Source organism: Polypterus senegalus, chromosome 9 (assembly GCF_016835505.1).
Source record: "Polypterus senegalus isolate Bchr_013 chromosome 9, ASM1683550v1, whole genome shotgun sequence".
Taxonomy (NCBI): Eukaryota; Metazoa; Chordata; class Cladistia; order Polypteriformes; family Polypteridae; genus Polypterus; species Polypterus senegalus.
The window spans coordinates 15,719,098-15,734,718 of record NC_053162.1 but is presented as its reverse complement, the minus strand read 5'-3'; the positions used below and the strand labels follow the sequence as shown (position 1 = coordinate 15,734,718).

Below are 15,621 nucleotides of genomic sequence, written 5' to 3'. Positions count from 1 at the left end.
AAGATGGGTAGAGGATCACCAATTCCCACAATGTTGCGCAGAAAGATAGTGGAGCAATATCAGAAAGGTGTTACCCAGTGAAAAATTGCAAAGACTTTGCATCTATCATCATCAACTGTGCATAACATCATCCGAAGATTCAGAGAATCTGGAACAATCTCTGTGCGTAAGGGTCAAGGCCGTAAAACCATACTGGATGCCCGTGATCTCCGGGCCCTTAAACGACACTGCACCACAAACAGGAATGCTACTGTAAAGGAAATCACAGAATGGGCTCAGGAATACTTCCAGAAACCATTGCCAGTGAACACAATCCACCGTGCCATCCGCCGTTGCCAGCTGAAACTCTACAGTGCAAAGAAGAAGCCATTTCTAAGCAAGATCCACAAGCTCAGGCGTTGTCACTGGGCCAGGGATCATTTAAAATGGAGTGTGGCAAAATGGAAGACTGTTCTGTGGTCAGGCGAGTCACGATTCAAGTTCTTTTTGGAAATCTGGGGCGCCATGTCATCCGGACCAAAGAGGACAAGGACAACCCAAGTTGTTATCAACGCTCAGTTCAGAAGCCTGCATCTCTGATGGTATGGGGTTGCATGAGTGCGTGTGGCATGGGCAGCTTGCATGTCTGGAAAGGCACCATCAATGCAGAAAAATATATTCAGGTTCTAGAACAACATACGCTCCCATCCAGACGTCATCTCTTTCAGGGAAGACCCTGCATTTTTCAACAAGATAATGCCAGACCACATTCTGCATCAATCACAACATCATGGCTGCGTAGGAGAAGGATCCGGGTACTGAAATGGCCAGTCTGCAGTCCAGATCTTTCACCTATAGAGAACATTTGGCGCATCATAAAGAGGAAGGTGCGACAAAGAAGGCCCAAGACGATTGAACAGTTAGAGGCCTGTATTAGACAAGAATGGGAGAGCATTCCTATTTCTAAACTTGAGAAACTGGTCTCCTCGGTCCCCAGACGTCTGTTGAGTGTTGTAAGAAGAAGGGGAGATGCCACACAGTGGTGAAAATGGCCTTGTCCCAACTTCTTTGGGATTTGTTGACACCATGAAATTCTGAATCAACATATTTTCCCCTTGAAATGATACATTTTCTCAGTTTAAACTTTTGTTCCGTGATTTATGTTCTATTCTGAATAAAATATTAGAAGTTGGCACCTCCACATCATTGCATTCAGTTTTTATTCACGATTTGTATAGTGTCCCAACTTTTTTGGAATCCGGTTTGTAGGTTACCTATCCCAGCAGCCCTGGGAGCAACGCGGAGAACATCACTGGCCATTTTTTAAAAACAGAATGTTTTGAATCCATTTTCGGTCAACTGAACATCCCACTTCACTCACCGTTATCTAATCAAGGTTTGTCTATCCCAGCAGCACTGGGAGCAACGCAAAGAACATTACTGGCCATTGTAGTCTTTTAAAAGTGTGCACTTGGTACATTTTTTTAAAAACAGGGAACATCCCTGATTAGGGCAGCCTTTTTAAAACATTTATTTGAAACATTTAAAAAAATGGAAAGCTTTCAATCACACCTGAACCCGCGTCAACTGATCTACCTGTATCTCCACTTCCCCTCCAAATCTGTAGACCTTTTCCGTTCTTATAAAGTCTCATCTAATTCTCAAAACCACTCGATCCAGTTCAGGATCGCCTATCCCAGCAGCACTGGGAATAAAACGGCAGTCTTCTTGTAACATTCATTTAAAACATTTTTTTTTTTTAAAAAAGGGAACTTTCCTTGTTTAAAAAAGTGGAAATCACATTCAGTAAACGGTGAACCATCTTTTTCTAAAAATTTTATTTGAAACCGTTTAGGGTCACTTACACTTAAAAAAAAAAAAAGAACTCGTTGCATTCAGGAAACTGGAACTCCCTGTGAACCAATTCTGTTCAAAATCAATAAGGACTCTCGAACCTCCAGACAAAAATGACCAATTTGATCTCGACGAGCCGACACATACGGCGTCAGGACGTCACACTGTGTGAAAACTCCCAAGCCAACATTTCAATCCGATTACAAGGGTGTCGTACCGTGTTAGCCATTATGAATGTAGTGAGAAGTCAAGTAAAATGACCCCTTTTATTGGCTAACTAAAAAAGATTACAATATGCAGGCTTTCGTCAAAATGACATCTTGCCTGAAGAAGGGGCCTGAGTTGCCTTGAAAGCCTGCATATTGTAATCTTTTTTAGTTGGCCAATAAAAGGGGTCATTTTACTTGACTTCTCACTACAAACCCTATTACAATACATCCTGGAATGGATAAAATGTCAAAATAAAGTCAAGAGTTATTAAAAGCGAAGGCGTTTAACAACAGTGAGGTAGGACTTTATCATCCCTCAGCTTGGATCATCTAGATGACTGACCAACGGTGCGCACAGATTCCCAGCATCCAAAGCACAACACACGGCACATAAGTTACACCTAAACACATTTAGCTGCCTCATATTGTCATGAAAGTCCATCCATCCATCCATCTTCCAACCCGCTATATCCTAACTACAGGGTCATGGGGGTCTGCTGGAGCCAATCCCAGCCAACAGAGGGTGCAAGGCAGGAAACAAACCCTGGGCAGGGCGCACACACACACACACACGGGACAATTTAGGATCACCAATGCACCTAACCTGCATGTCTTTGGACACGGGGAGAACATGCAAACTCCACGCAGGGAAGCGAACCCCGGTCTCCTAACTGTGAGGCAGCAGCACTACCCTCTGCGCCACCGTGCCGCCCTCATGAAAATCCAACTAATTGCAAAAACTAAGCATCCTTGGTTTAAACATTTCATAAATACACTGCATGCATAATAAATAAAAAAAAAAAATCAAAATACAAGCACGTTCTTTATCAGTTTTCCTTTATTAACCTTTTGCAATGACACCAAAATGGCTTTGTTTGCAATTGCAGGAGATGCCTTGAATTGTAAACAGTGAAAATGCTAAAATACATTTATTAAAACTCCTCACAAGCAGTGTATGACCAGTGAGGCCCCGTCGGCCCGCTCCTCACTGCTAGAACATTACATGTCTCCTTCTCTTATAGCTTTACTTCTCCCCTATTTACACGGTTTATATCCACATTCTCGTGTTAGATAGCTTGGAAACTTTTTTTAAAAAGCTTCATTCAGAGGCTTTATGTACATCATTTTTGCCCCAGCTGCCTGCTGCCAGGGAACTAAAAAAAAGAAAAAGTAAAGTTCAACCTCTAAATTAAGTCTCAAAGCAGGTAACTTTTTTTTTTTTTACATTTCTAATAAAATTACAATTAATACAAAGCTCAATTCATCGAATAGCTCAAATGAAACTTATTCACAATATTGCACTTAAAAATGAGTACAGTATGATAAGAATCCAAGGGAAGCTATTACTGGACATCAATGCATCAAGCATTTAACAATAGCAAGTCTAGTTCAATAAATAAAGTGTTCTCCGTGTCCATGTCAAGCAGTTTATGGAAAGGGCAACAGCATAACGGACAGAGCGCTATTTGTCGGGGAGTGCAGTTAAAAAATAAAATAAAATAAAAAGAAACCCAAAGCTTGTAAGCTTCAGAGTGCCGTGTTCCCCTGAGAGTGCTACTACATGATCTGCTTGATACTACAAGAAACTCCTGAAGCTCCGAGTCTTTGGAGAAGGGAAGGAAGCATCGGTTTTCGTTGTTTTTTTTTTTTTTTTCTTTCCAACTTCTTTTCCTACAAGAAGAGTTTGGTCCATTCAGCCGTTCTTTTCAAACAAATACAACTTGTACGACGCTAACCCCACAAAAAAGGGTTTTCACTTGTCAAGTGGAGGAATTTCATGCAGGAAAAGAAAAAAAAAAGAAGAAGAAGAAGACTGGAACCGCAACTTTGTAATAACGGACGAAGTCCAAGCTCCAGCAGGGTTCTGTAAGCCATCCTCGCTGCTTGTACATACAGGATTTGAGCCTTCTCTGTCAGCACGTCGTGTCGTACCATGGACGGTAAGGTGAGCAAAGGGGGTCAAGGAGACCCAGCAGTTGGTTTGACAGTACCAGACTGTTTTTTTGGGGGTCTCCCACACCCTTGGTGCATACGAGCAGCTCTGTTCCAGATGGCCGCTTACTCCACAGATATGGCTTCCACATTCTGTAACGTGTGTAAAAATGATATGCAGCTCCTTGTCATTTTTTTATTTTTCACATTTCAAACCAGACAGCATTTTGCAATGCAGTTCCATGTAAACATCCAGTTCCGATCTGCTTCAAGTCTCTTTGATTGAACAATGAAATGCTAGTGCCAGTCATTTCATGCCGACGTCGGACTTGGCTTCTTTTGGTTAATTAAATCGGAATATAACTCTGATCGGAGGAATCGAGGGTAAGAGTCTTTTTCCATTAGTCCAAATATCCTTTTCTGTGCCAGGTCAAAACAAGTCCGATTGATGTTCTGTAGGTTGTCCTTTGTGTGCTCTCTAGTATAAGAGTCGAGATTTACCTAAAAAAAAATAAAAAGAGCAAAAATGAGAAGAACTGAAGAAATTCAAAAACACTACGAGCAATCTGAAAGCAACACAGTCTGAAATTTGCCTACTGTTCTTACCTCTTTACAAGACTGAATGGCGATATATTCGGCAAAGATTTTTTTCGCTTTGGATGCCAGTTTTGACTGCGACTTGATCTTTTTGTAGTCTTCACAAGCTAACCAGAATTCAAGGTTCTCTTCACTAAACTCCGTTCGCAGGAATGCTCTGAATGCAGCCAGGCCATCTGAAATAGAAAACAAACGAGACATTTTGTATTGCGGTTTATCAAAGTTAGGGTGAGGGTTAGGGTTAGGAATACAGGCAGGCCAAAGACACCAGCACTCAAAATAAGGCACTACGCTTGATGACATGCAGTCGCCGTCTTAACAGTCCAACTAAGAGGAATGGGCTCTTGGGAGATTTAACACATGCAAAACGTATACTAAAAGAAATTTACTGAGAAACAGAAGTGGGCATCTGTGCAAGTGTGCTTAAAGATAAGTCCAATACAATTCAATTCGATTCACTTTACTTTTTTGCATCGCACTCTTCACAGAGCTCGGGCAGGCAAAATGCCAAGTATAAGTTTTACAAGCTACTTCATTAAGTACAGATAAAGCCACAAATAAAATAAAGGGAAACTCATTAGCACGAATGGAAACCAACGATATCTGCCCATTCATGAATTGCTCAACCCTGGCCATTTGACAATGAGATAATGCCAGGCTCTGGATGAAGGAGCTCCGCACACTGTTGTTAATTCCTCCCAGCTTAGCACAATCAGACGGCCCTCTTGCAGTTTTTGCTCGTAAATACACACACTCACTAAATGTTAATTGCGTTAACATGCAGGAATAAATAAATAAAAAATTGGGGCTTAGTTTAAATAAAAAAAAAACAAAACTCTGGGACTATTAAGCTTCACTCCTGTATATAAACAGTAATTGAAAAACTAAGAAAACTCCATGCAGTAATTGTTAAAAGTGTGAGAACAAAAGCATGGCAGAAATCAAAGGGCTTCAGCTAAGCAACGATACAACAGCACTAACATTTAAAAGGTTAAAAAAAAAAAAACTACCAAGTTTGAAACAGGCAAGCATCCCATACATAGAAAAAAGAATAAAACAAACAAAAAAAAGAAAAATGCTTTGGACTTACATTTATGAACTAGGAGTTTATCAAGGGATTCGCCCCACTTAAGTGCTTCTTCAGGTGTTGGCCTGCAAATAAAAGCGGAACGATTCTTTAGTAAACCCATTTCTGCCAAGTTCTTCATGGTCTGACCCATCAGCGACTCTGCGCTTTACGGTCTCCTCTCTGGCATCTGACAGGATTCAGCTAAATAAAGGCTGGCGTGCTGATGAATTCCGAGCGCCTCCTCCTCCCTGCGCTGACTTGCTGAGCTGCCGAGTGGGAGTGTTTTTATGCAGAGCTCCTTTCCTACATTGCGCCGCCGCTGCCGCTGCTCTTCAATAAAAGAGCTAGCTGGCTTTACAATGAATGAAATACAAAAAAAACGAGCTGCAGCTCAAGGACAGAAAGGAAGGCGGCTTGTAAGGTTAAGGGAGAGATTTACATAAGGCCATGCTTTCTAAGTTAATGTTTAATATCTGAAACAGACAGCTTACTTAAATACAAGCAACAATATAGAACATAAGTGATGCACTCAAAAATACGCTCATTTAACTTTCAGGTTTACTGTATGTAGTATTAGGGTGCTGTAACGTGTTAGCCATTATGACTGCAGTGAGAAGTCAAGTAAAATGACACCGTTTATTGGCTACCCAAAAAAGATTACAATATGTGCAGCCTGAAGAAGGGGCCTGAGTTGCCTCGAAAAGCTTGCATATTGTAATCTTTTTAGTTAGCCAATAACAGGTTTACTGTATGAAAACTTTCTGTGATGAAATAAAACTCTGGAACTTTTTCTGCGTAACTAAAGCACAAGGGTGTGAATTCAAAAAATGGAAAGCCAGACTGCAGGTACTGATTTCTGCTGAGAGAAATCGCTCCTCTGTTTAGACAGTGAAGGAGTGCGTCTGTCCCTCAAGTCCCTCATAACAAGAATGCTAAAATATTTATATACATATATATATATTTTTTTCTCCTCTCTAAGTCTGATAAGGTGAAGCTTAACTCCAGAGTTACATGGCAGTAATTAAAGTACACACACAATGCAGAACAGGAAAGCTGTTTTATTTATAGCAACATTTCCAAAAGATATACAGTAAATACCTCTTTTTACAATAAATTCTGAACTCAATTCAAAAATCACTAACGGTATTATCCTAATGCGTCAAAATGTTTATAATGTGTGATAAAGCTTGTCAAACAAGCCCTTAAGGATTCCAGTGAAATCTTTCATGACGTATCATTTCTTGTGTTATTTCACAGACAGCCTCATCTCAAAGGCAAATAAACGGCTCACACTTAAAAAATCCACGAGACTCGAGATATATCGGCGAATCGACTTTCGTGGAAATCGATCGTCATATAAAAACAAACTCGGGGAGAAAAAGTTGCAAATCAACACTTACTTGACAGCCTTCATCACTTTGTCCAGCTTGTTTCCTGGGGTTCTGCCTGGAGATTCATTTCTCCTCCTTAGAAAGCCCAAGCGATTCTTCATGTCTTTGGCCCTGAGGAAAACAAGACAATACAACACAAAATAAAAATTCGGGGATCCACAACGGCCAAGAGAAATCACAACTTCTCTAGTATAAACATCTTAACATTCCAAAATTCCTTTAAGAGCAAAAGATTTCAGTGACCCTTTGAACATTTTTGGATGGGACGTCTCCTTGTAATCCACAACGGCTGTCAGCAAGGCACAAGTCTACAAAGACTCAAGAGAACAAATGCAGCTTAGCAGTCGTTCTTAACTTACTCCTTCATGGTGTGTCTCCTGTGTAATCCCCCGGAGCGCCCCGTGCCCTGCAACACACTCAACAGCATCTCTGAATGAAACTCCTGAGACTGAGGCGGCTTGGAATGTCCCCTAAAAAATGGCATATTTAGTGTCCTCCAATCCAAGTTACTAGGTCAGGCATCAATTTCAGAGATTTCCTCCGGGACTATTCCTGCAGCATCATTCCCACAGAGGTGGCAGCCTCTGGTTCAAAGTGCTAGAAAGTGTAAATTCAGCCAAGTGTTGCCACCTTGATATTTTGAAGGGACGACACCCCCGGATGTGGGAGGGTCATGACTAAGCTGCTGAAAGGTCTAAGTGTTTAAATCTGAGGGGATATGCCAGCTCCGGCCAGATGCCTTAGCCTGTTGCACTATTTTCCATGCCTCACAAACTTAGGTAAACTGTGGAGAGACCAAGACAGGAAACAGGATGCAGGCGGCTGCGGCTATTTATGACTACTCCTCCACCTGTTGTCAAGGAGACCGAGTAAAGTGGGGGAAATGAGCAAACATGAAGAATAGTGGAGTATTTTCTAAATGAAGAGTCAAGTCAACTGGCCGGGAGACGACTGCTCGGCTTATTTTTGTGGAAATACTAGTGAAGGATTCCAACAGAATCTTAATCCAAGCAGCAGACCTGCACTCGTCATATTTTCCAAAACCTTCTTCACGGCATTTATTAAACTATTAACTAGTGATCAATATTATCTATTATTTTATATTTCATCATTATTGTATATTTGGCTGATGACTTTATCCCAGGGAACTTAACAAGCTCAGAACACACTACAGCGGTTTATGGCCTTTTCTTTTTTTCCTTTAAGCTGGCCAAGCCACTTGCTCGTGGTCACACTGTGAGGCAAAGGTTAGATTTGAACTTGCGGTTTGCCTGCTAATACATAATAGAAGCCAACCAAGGGAAATACTAAGCATTCTTCATTAAACAGTACTCTACTAAACTAGAAGTAGGTTTATAATATGAATACTTTTTTTTTTAATTTTATTTGTAGAAATAAAAGATTACATCTCGCCTGAAGAAGGGGCCTGAATTGCCTCGAAAGCTGGCATATTGCAACCTTTTTAGTTTGCCAATAAAATGTGTAATTTTGCTTGACTTCTCATTACATCCATAATAGCTACCATTGTGCAACACCCTAGTACTATAGGAATTAAAATGAAAATATTATCTTTTTGAAAAAGACACTTTATTTTCAAGTGTACTTAAGGACTTTTTTTCCCAAGGTACAATCATTATGGAAAAGTATTTTATTGCACTACTTAAAATCTGCTTTACCAACACAGGTTACACAAATAATGGTAATAGGAAAACTTGAGTTTGGTTTTATTTTTAGCTTCTTTTTGGCAGGGCTCTTTCTTTCTTTTTCTTTTTTTTTTTTATTATAATGAACGGCAAAGCCAGCCAACTTTAACATGTTGCTGTGGTAAGCACAGTTTCCTTTTATAACTCTGGAAAATAGCTACATCACATGAAGGAATTTATGATTTTATAATGGAATCAATATTGCACTGCACACTGCAAAGGCAAAGTCTCAACTCTGAAAAAATGGGGAGAAACAGGCAGAGAAATGAAGTGTGGCTCAGCTCAACACTGACACTTACTGACAGAAAGAGCCGACTGTGTGCACCACAGGCCTACAGACAACTAGCAGAATCAGGTCAACCACAACAGGAAGGAAAGACTTTACCTGAACAATTATTTTATGGAGGAAACATTGGTTCAAATGTAGTCCCAGGAGGTAGACACACTTTGCTATTAGTATTTTCAAAAATCTAAAGCTTGGTAGCATTTAATAAAACTGCATAGCACAGTACTGGCAAATAAGTGAGGACAATACAGCCATCCTCTAGAACAGAACTTTCCTCAGAATGCCTATATATTTCATCTCATGTGTTCAGATATATGTGTAATACATCTGAAATTGTATTTGTCACTAGAAGAGCATTTCCCTAAAATCAACTTTTTAATGACTTAAAAAAAAAAAAAAGCAGCATGGGAAAGAGAACTGAGCTGGCTGCAGTTGTGTAAATTCTTAAAAGTTCAAACCTCAAATCATCTGTCTCTTATTAAGGGACCATATGCAATTTCATTCATGCACATTCATGTGCTATTTAAAAGTAAAAAAGCTTTGGTGAAAATATTTCAGGTTTAGAGATGAAAACTAAGTATTAGAATTACATGCTAAGTTAAAACATAATCGTAAAACTATGACCATATTAGATCATTATTTTATCTTTAATATGTGGAATCAAACCATCTATCCATTCAATTATTGCACTCACCATATCTAATTTTAGCAAGTATTAAAGGGAGTTTAGTTCAAACTAAGCACACACAAACACACATATTTTTCTATTATCTTTATACTTGTGTAATTTTGTGCGACTCCATTTACCCTGCAATGGACTGCCATGCTGATCCATCTTCTCTGTGACCCTGCTCAGGATAAGCAGCTTTGAAAATGGATGGATAGATGTATATTCTCTCTCTCTCTCTCTCTATATATATATATATATATATATATATATATATATATATATATATATATATATATATATATATATATATATATATATATATATATATATATATATATATATATATATATATATATATATATATATAATGGATGGATATATATATATATATATATCTACATATCTATATCTATATACATACATATGCTGATTCAAAACATTAAGATTTGGGAGGCTACAGCCTGGCTACAAGGCAGGAAAATGCCTATTATATACACACACATATTCATTTAAAAAAAATCCTAATTCGGAGTATGTCTGCTTAAACAATGCTGTAAATATACATATATATATATATATATATATATACACATACATATATATATATATATATATATATATACACATACACATACATATATATATATATACACATACATATATATATATATATATATATATATATATATACACATACATATATATATATATATATATATATATATATATATATATATATATATATATATATATATACATACATACATACATATACATACACCCACACACAAATATATATATATATATATGGGGAGGTTTATGTGTATTTTATATATATATACACACAGACACCCCCCACAAACCCAATCACACATAAAGCCTGTTATGAAATTAATGAGGCTGATATTAAAGAGAGTTTTATGATCAACGTTATTACATGGTATATTCCATCCCTGGAATGATCTTTGAGCTGTCAGTCAGTCACTACATCAGTTAAGCCTCCTCTTTGGATTTTTTCATTCAGTCACTTTAACTTTATGGCAGACCTTATAATTGTGTATAATAGTTTGCAAAGGCAGCCCCCCTAAAAAATGCAAGACAATCTATATGATGTTAACACTAGAATATAATAATTCCTCCAAATATAATGAATGAATGTTATGGACTAAAACAATTCAAAAGAAAAAAATATTCATGCAGATATATAGAAGCCGTTTGAAATGCTAGACATTAATCACAACAGGACACAACACAAGTTCTCATTTTGACAACAGGCGTGTACTGTATATTTCAAGCTCGAATATACCGTGAAAGCAAAGAAAATAAGCCAACTTAAGAGTGAAGTTGGCAACATGCAGGAAGAGACAGAAAATGCATATTAAACACTTCATAAAAGTTGTATCACACCACTCTACACAACATCTAGCTTTTTACTAAAGACAGCACAAGACAATTTAGTGAATACCATGTCCTACCTTTCCAAATACTTTTCAGAAAAATCAACCATTGTGTTGTGCATTTGTGCTGGTATGTTAGAAACAGTCTGCTCTTTGCTACGGCTTTTCTTTCGAGTAGAGCGCTTCCACAGCAAACACATGAAATAGTCAGAATTGGCTGGAAGGAGGCCAGGAGGCGAGCCAATCACAGCGGAGAAGCAGACCACAATACTGCAGTACACCAAGAGATTCCTCGGCATGTATGAGGACTAAAGATGGATCACATTTTCAAGTTATGTATCTCACAGTGTAAAATGCACTTCTGTATGAAAAAAATAACTTTTTACATTGTGTTACAAAGCGAATTCTTAAAGCATTCTGCATATCACTGAGCTTAAAAAAATGTCAACAAATTTAGCTTACTTATTATGTCATGGGTAGGGTGTCTACCAAAGAAATGAAAGCTCAGCAAAGCACTGTTACTTGAAACATGAAGTGTTTAATTCCACTATCCCACTACTCATTTTTTTTTTTGTTATTTCTAAGTAAGACATCATAACTGTAAAGGACCAAAACTACAGTCAGTACAATGAACTTGAATGTCTGCGGTACCCTTCATTTTATTCTTTCAAGGTCTATCTCCGCCATCTAGTGTTCACTTCAGGCACTGCGTGATCTTGTTTTATCACAAGGTACTAAAGGAATTTAGCCATTTGATGCAGAATGTTGCCTAAATGTATTAAATGACCTTTCAGTCTCTCAGGAAATGTACTGTTTCAAATCAGTGCAACTAATTTGGGCTGCAACCCCGAAGAGACGGCTGAACGGGAAACCAGTCAGTCAGTCATTTTTTAACCTGCACCAGTCCTGAACAGAATTGCAAGGGTCTGCTGAAGTCCATCCCGGCTAGCAAAGGGTATAAGGCAGGAACAAACCCTGGACATGGAGCCAGTCCAAAGCAGGGCACGCACACCACACACACATATATCAATCACACACTATGCCAAGTTACCTAACCTGCATGTCTTTGGACTGTGGGAGGAAATGGGAGTATGCAGAGGAAACCCACACAGACATGGTAGAACATGCACGACAACTGCCTGATATACTGAGATAATTTTTTTTTTTAAATTATAGCTTGTATCTATTTATACCTGCGTTATCCAGAGACTATCTCAGCAGTATTATAGCCAAGGCAAGAACAAACCCTAGGATCAGTCTCCATTATAATGCTCACAAACGCATACTCACACTCCGTGATAATGGGCAAATTGAGAACTGCCAATCACACTAACGCACAGGTCTCTTGGAGGTTGAAGACAGACCAGGAGTACCCTTAGAAAACCTGGGGAGAATGTGGAAATGTCACATAGACAGTGGGATTCGAGTCTAATCTTCTAAAACTGTGAGGCAGCAGTGCACACCAGTGTGCCACCTTTAGGGATTTAGTTTTCTTCCTATAATTGGACTTGAGAATGACAGGTCCCATTCAAAATAATAAATATTAACACTTCAGAAACTCTTCTGAAAATGGTCTTCATATTTCATAACATACTAGGCTCTCTCTTCGTAAAGATTACAAAAAAATGGTTTATGCAAGTGGCTTGAACTGGACTTGTTTTTGTTATACAGTGGTACTTCGGTATACGTCCGCTTTGGAATAAGTCCAACTTGGTATACGACTCACGTGCTAGAACACCACGCGCTACCCTTGTTTACCTCTCTTGAGACAAAGAAACGACTGCCCATGAGCGTCAGTACGCCAGTTGCTAGCATTCAGTGAACAACCTGCGCGCTACCCTTGTTTACCTCTCTTGAGACAAAGAAACGACTGTCCACGAGCGTCAGTACGCGCTATAACTCTCTGTGAATTTTCACGTGATTTTGTGTTTTATCGTGTAAATTTGAATTGATTGTTGAAAAGTATGAAGGTGGCATGCGTATCAGGGACTTGGCTGCTGCATACCGTATGCCAAGAACGATGGTAGCTACGATTGTGAAAAACAAAGACGTTATTAAAAAGTAAAGTGAGGTAAAATTTTCATTTTTTTCATCTAATTGCTTCTGTATTTATGTATTTTAGTATTAAGCAGTGTTTAAATTATTTTATACAACCCCATCAATGTATAATATGCCAATAACAATAGGATTTTTTTCATGGGAACGGATTAATCATTTTCCGTTATTTCTTATGGGAAAAATCCGTTTGGTATACGTCCCGTTTGGTATGTCAAAGGATCTGGAATGGATTAAGGACGTATACCGAGGTACCATTGTATATTTTATTACATGGTGCTTAGCCAATCTCATGGCTGCAAACACACAACTGATGAGAGTACTGGATGCATTTTGGTTGACTAAAGTGTGCAACTATGCTTTGTGTCGAACGTCTCGGCATCCTCCTTACTAAGCTACAGTGAACATTTTATCCAGTTCAAAAGCAAGCAGCTGCTTCTGTTAGCAGCTGTTGCTGAGTGGAGACATTTCCCAAAACTGGGCCCCCTCAGCACCCCTCCAGGAGCCCACCTCCCTGCTAAGCCCAATCATACTCTTCAATAGCCCCTTCCTGCCCCTCTTCAAATATAGGCTTTCTAATTGGCAGCTGACCAGCAATGTTAGTAGACCCCTGGGAAAGGAACCAGTCAGTGTTATGACATTCCAAATGTACTGTTAAAAAAAAATATATTATATATATATATATATATATATATATATATATATAAAAAATTTAAAGCTATTAGCTCATTACAATTCCACATTCATAGAAGTATTTGGCTACCCAGCTAATCATTACCACTGGTTAATAAAATGGTAAAATAACAAGGCAGAAATAAAAGTGAAATAAATCACATGGGTTTTGATTCTCTTCAAAATGCGTTTATATGTGCATTGACTGAAAAAGAAAGGTGTATTAAACTCTATTAAATTAATATACAATGTATCATGTATGAAAGACTATATAACAATTATGTGCCAGAAATAACAGGACGTCAAATTACATTTACTTTGCTTTTTTGTTCCCCTGCTGTGATGGTCTTTGGTTTATAAAGGAATACACTGGCAGGGAAAATGATAAAACATAGCAAAGACACTCACAAGTTTTTAGCCTTCTTCTTTTTGGTTCCTTCTGTTCCTAAATCACATCCACAATCGCCTCCGCTGAGCTGTAGGAAAAAAAGCAAAAGAACAGTCTTCATCATATAGTCCACAAACGATGGTGTCATTAGCTGTGCTGAGACTAAAAGTGACAAAGAACATTAAACATGTGAGCGTAATTCAGTATTCTATGAATTGTTGATTCTTTTACAATGCGAGGACAATTTCAAAAAATAAATAAAAAAGCTTGCAGAATGTGGTTTTGAATGAATGAAGCTATTAATGTATAACAGTATCTGCACTTACTAACACTGAGCTTCATCTATTAATAACAATGAAGTGTTTACAAATTTAGCAGGAGGAGGCTCTTTAATACGCCAACCCATTGAATTGTGACTGGACAGCACTTACAGGGTGGCACCTTCATGAAACACAAACACCAGCCTCAAAATAGCTTTTCTTATGAAACTATTAAATGAATGAAAATAGATTAAAAACAGAAGAAAATATTGTTTTTAAGAGTTGAGGTATAAGAATTGATACAATTATTATAGGGGTTATTAAACCTGTCAAAAAGCCAAAAAAAGTTTTTTTGCTTAATTAAAACACGATTGGAGAAAAGGCGAAAGATGATCGAAAGAGATGCTTTCAATACAGTATTTGAGTAGTAAAAGAAGAGTCAAAGAGGAGTATTAGGAACAGTAAAGGTGACTGAAAATATACAATGAAATAGCAAATGCTTTGAACTTTAATCAAAGTTATACATGGATTAAAAGGGACTACTAAGGAGGTGCTGAGTGACTTAGAAATTGCAGAAGGAGAAGTGCTGCTGGGTAAATAGGCTGAAATCCGATAAACATTTATCCTCAAGTGCTTAAAGAAGCGAGTGAGTACATATTGTATATACGAGGTTTGGCAGAAAAGTAATGAGACTGGCAACACTACAAGCGATCTGGCAACGCTGCGCTGTTGTCCTTGATAGACCATGTATATCAGTACCCTCCCATAGCTCAGTGCGAGTTTCAACTCCTTCCGTTAACTACGTGATTTTTGTGACTGCTATTAGCGAAGTTGTGTTTTTGGTTGTGCGTCACACAAAATGGAACAGCAGAATTTGGAGCAACGTTGTGCCATTAAACAGCAAGTGTGACGTTTGAAAAGTTAAAACAGGCCTATGGGGAACATTCTTTATCCCGAGCTCAAGATTTTCACTGGCACAAATCATTTTTGGAAGGCGGAAAACACGTTGAAGATGAACACCGTTCAGGGAGGACTTCAACTTCGAAAACCAATGAAAACAGACCGTCGTTTAACATTAAGAATGTTGAGTGAACAATTAAATTTACCGTTCATCAAATTTTGACTGAACATTTGCACATGTGAAAGGTCTGTGCCAAAA

At 38.3% G+C, this 15,621-nt stretch overlaps 1 protein-coding gene across 8 annotated transcripts in view; it reads right to left on the bottom strand.

Moving 5' to 3' along the window:
• Positions 1-2,862: 2,862 nt before the first annotated feature.
• rgs3a (regulator of G protein signaling 3a) overlaps positions 2,863-15,621 on the bottom strand; it is a 493,869-nt gene continuing 481,110 nt past the window's right edge. For 6 of the 8 annotated variants that reach the window (XM_039762724.1, XM_039762725.1, XM_039762726.1 and 3 more), the window contains 5 exons: positions 14,223-14,290; positions 7,041-7,142; positions 5,662-5,723; positions 4,581-4,747; positions 2,863-4,475 (listed from right to left, as the gene is read on the bottom strand). In XM_039762724.1, coding sequence (XP_039618658.1) covers positions 4,287-4,475; positions 4,581-4,747; positions 5,662-5,723; positions 7,041-7,142; positions 14,223-14,290 — 588 coding nt within the window. In that variant the 3' untranslated portion in view covers positions 2,863-4,286. Of the gene's footprint in view, positions 4,476-4,580; positions 4,748-5,661; positions 5,724-7,040; positions 7,143-7,390; positions 8,126-11,165; positions 11,271-14,222; positions 14,291-15,621 lie in introns of those variants that run through there. The other 2 variants (XM_039762731.1, XM_039762732.1) reach the window with 2 other exon arrangements.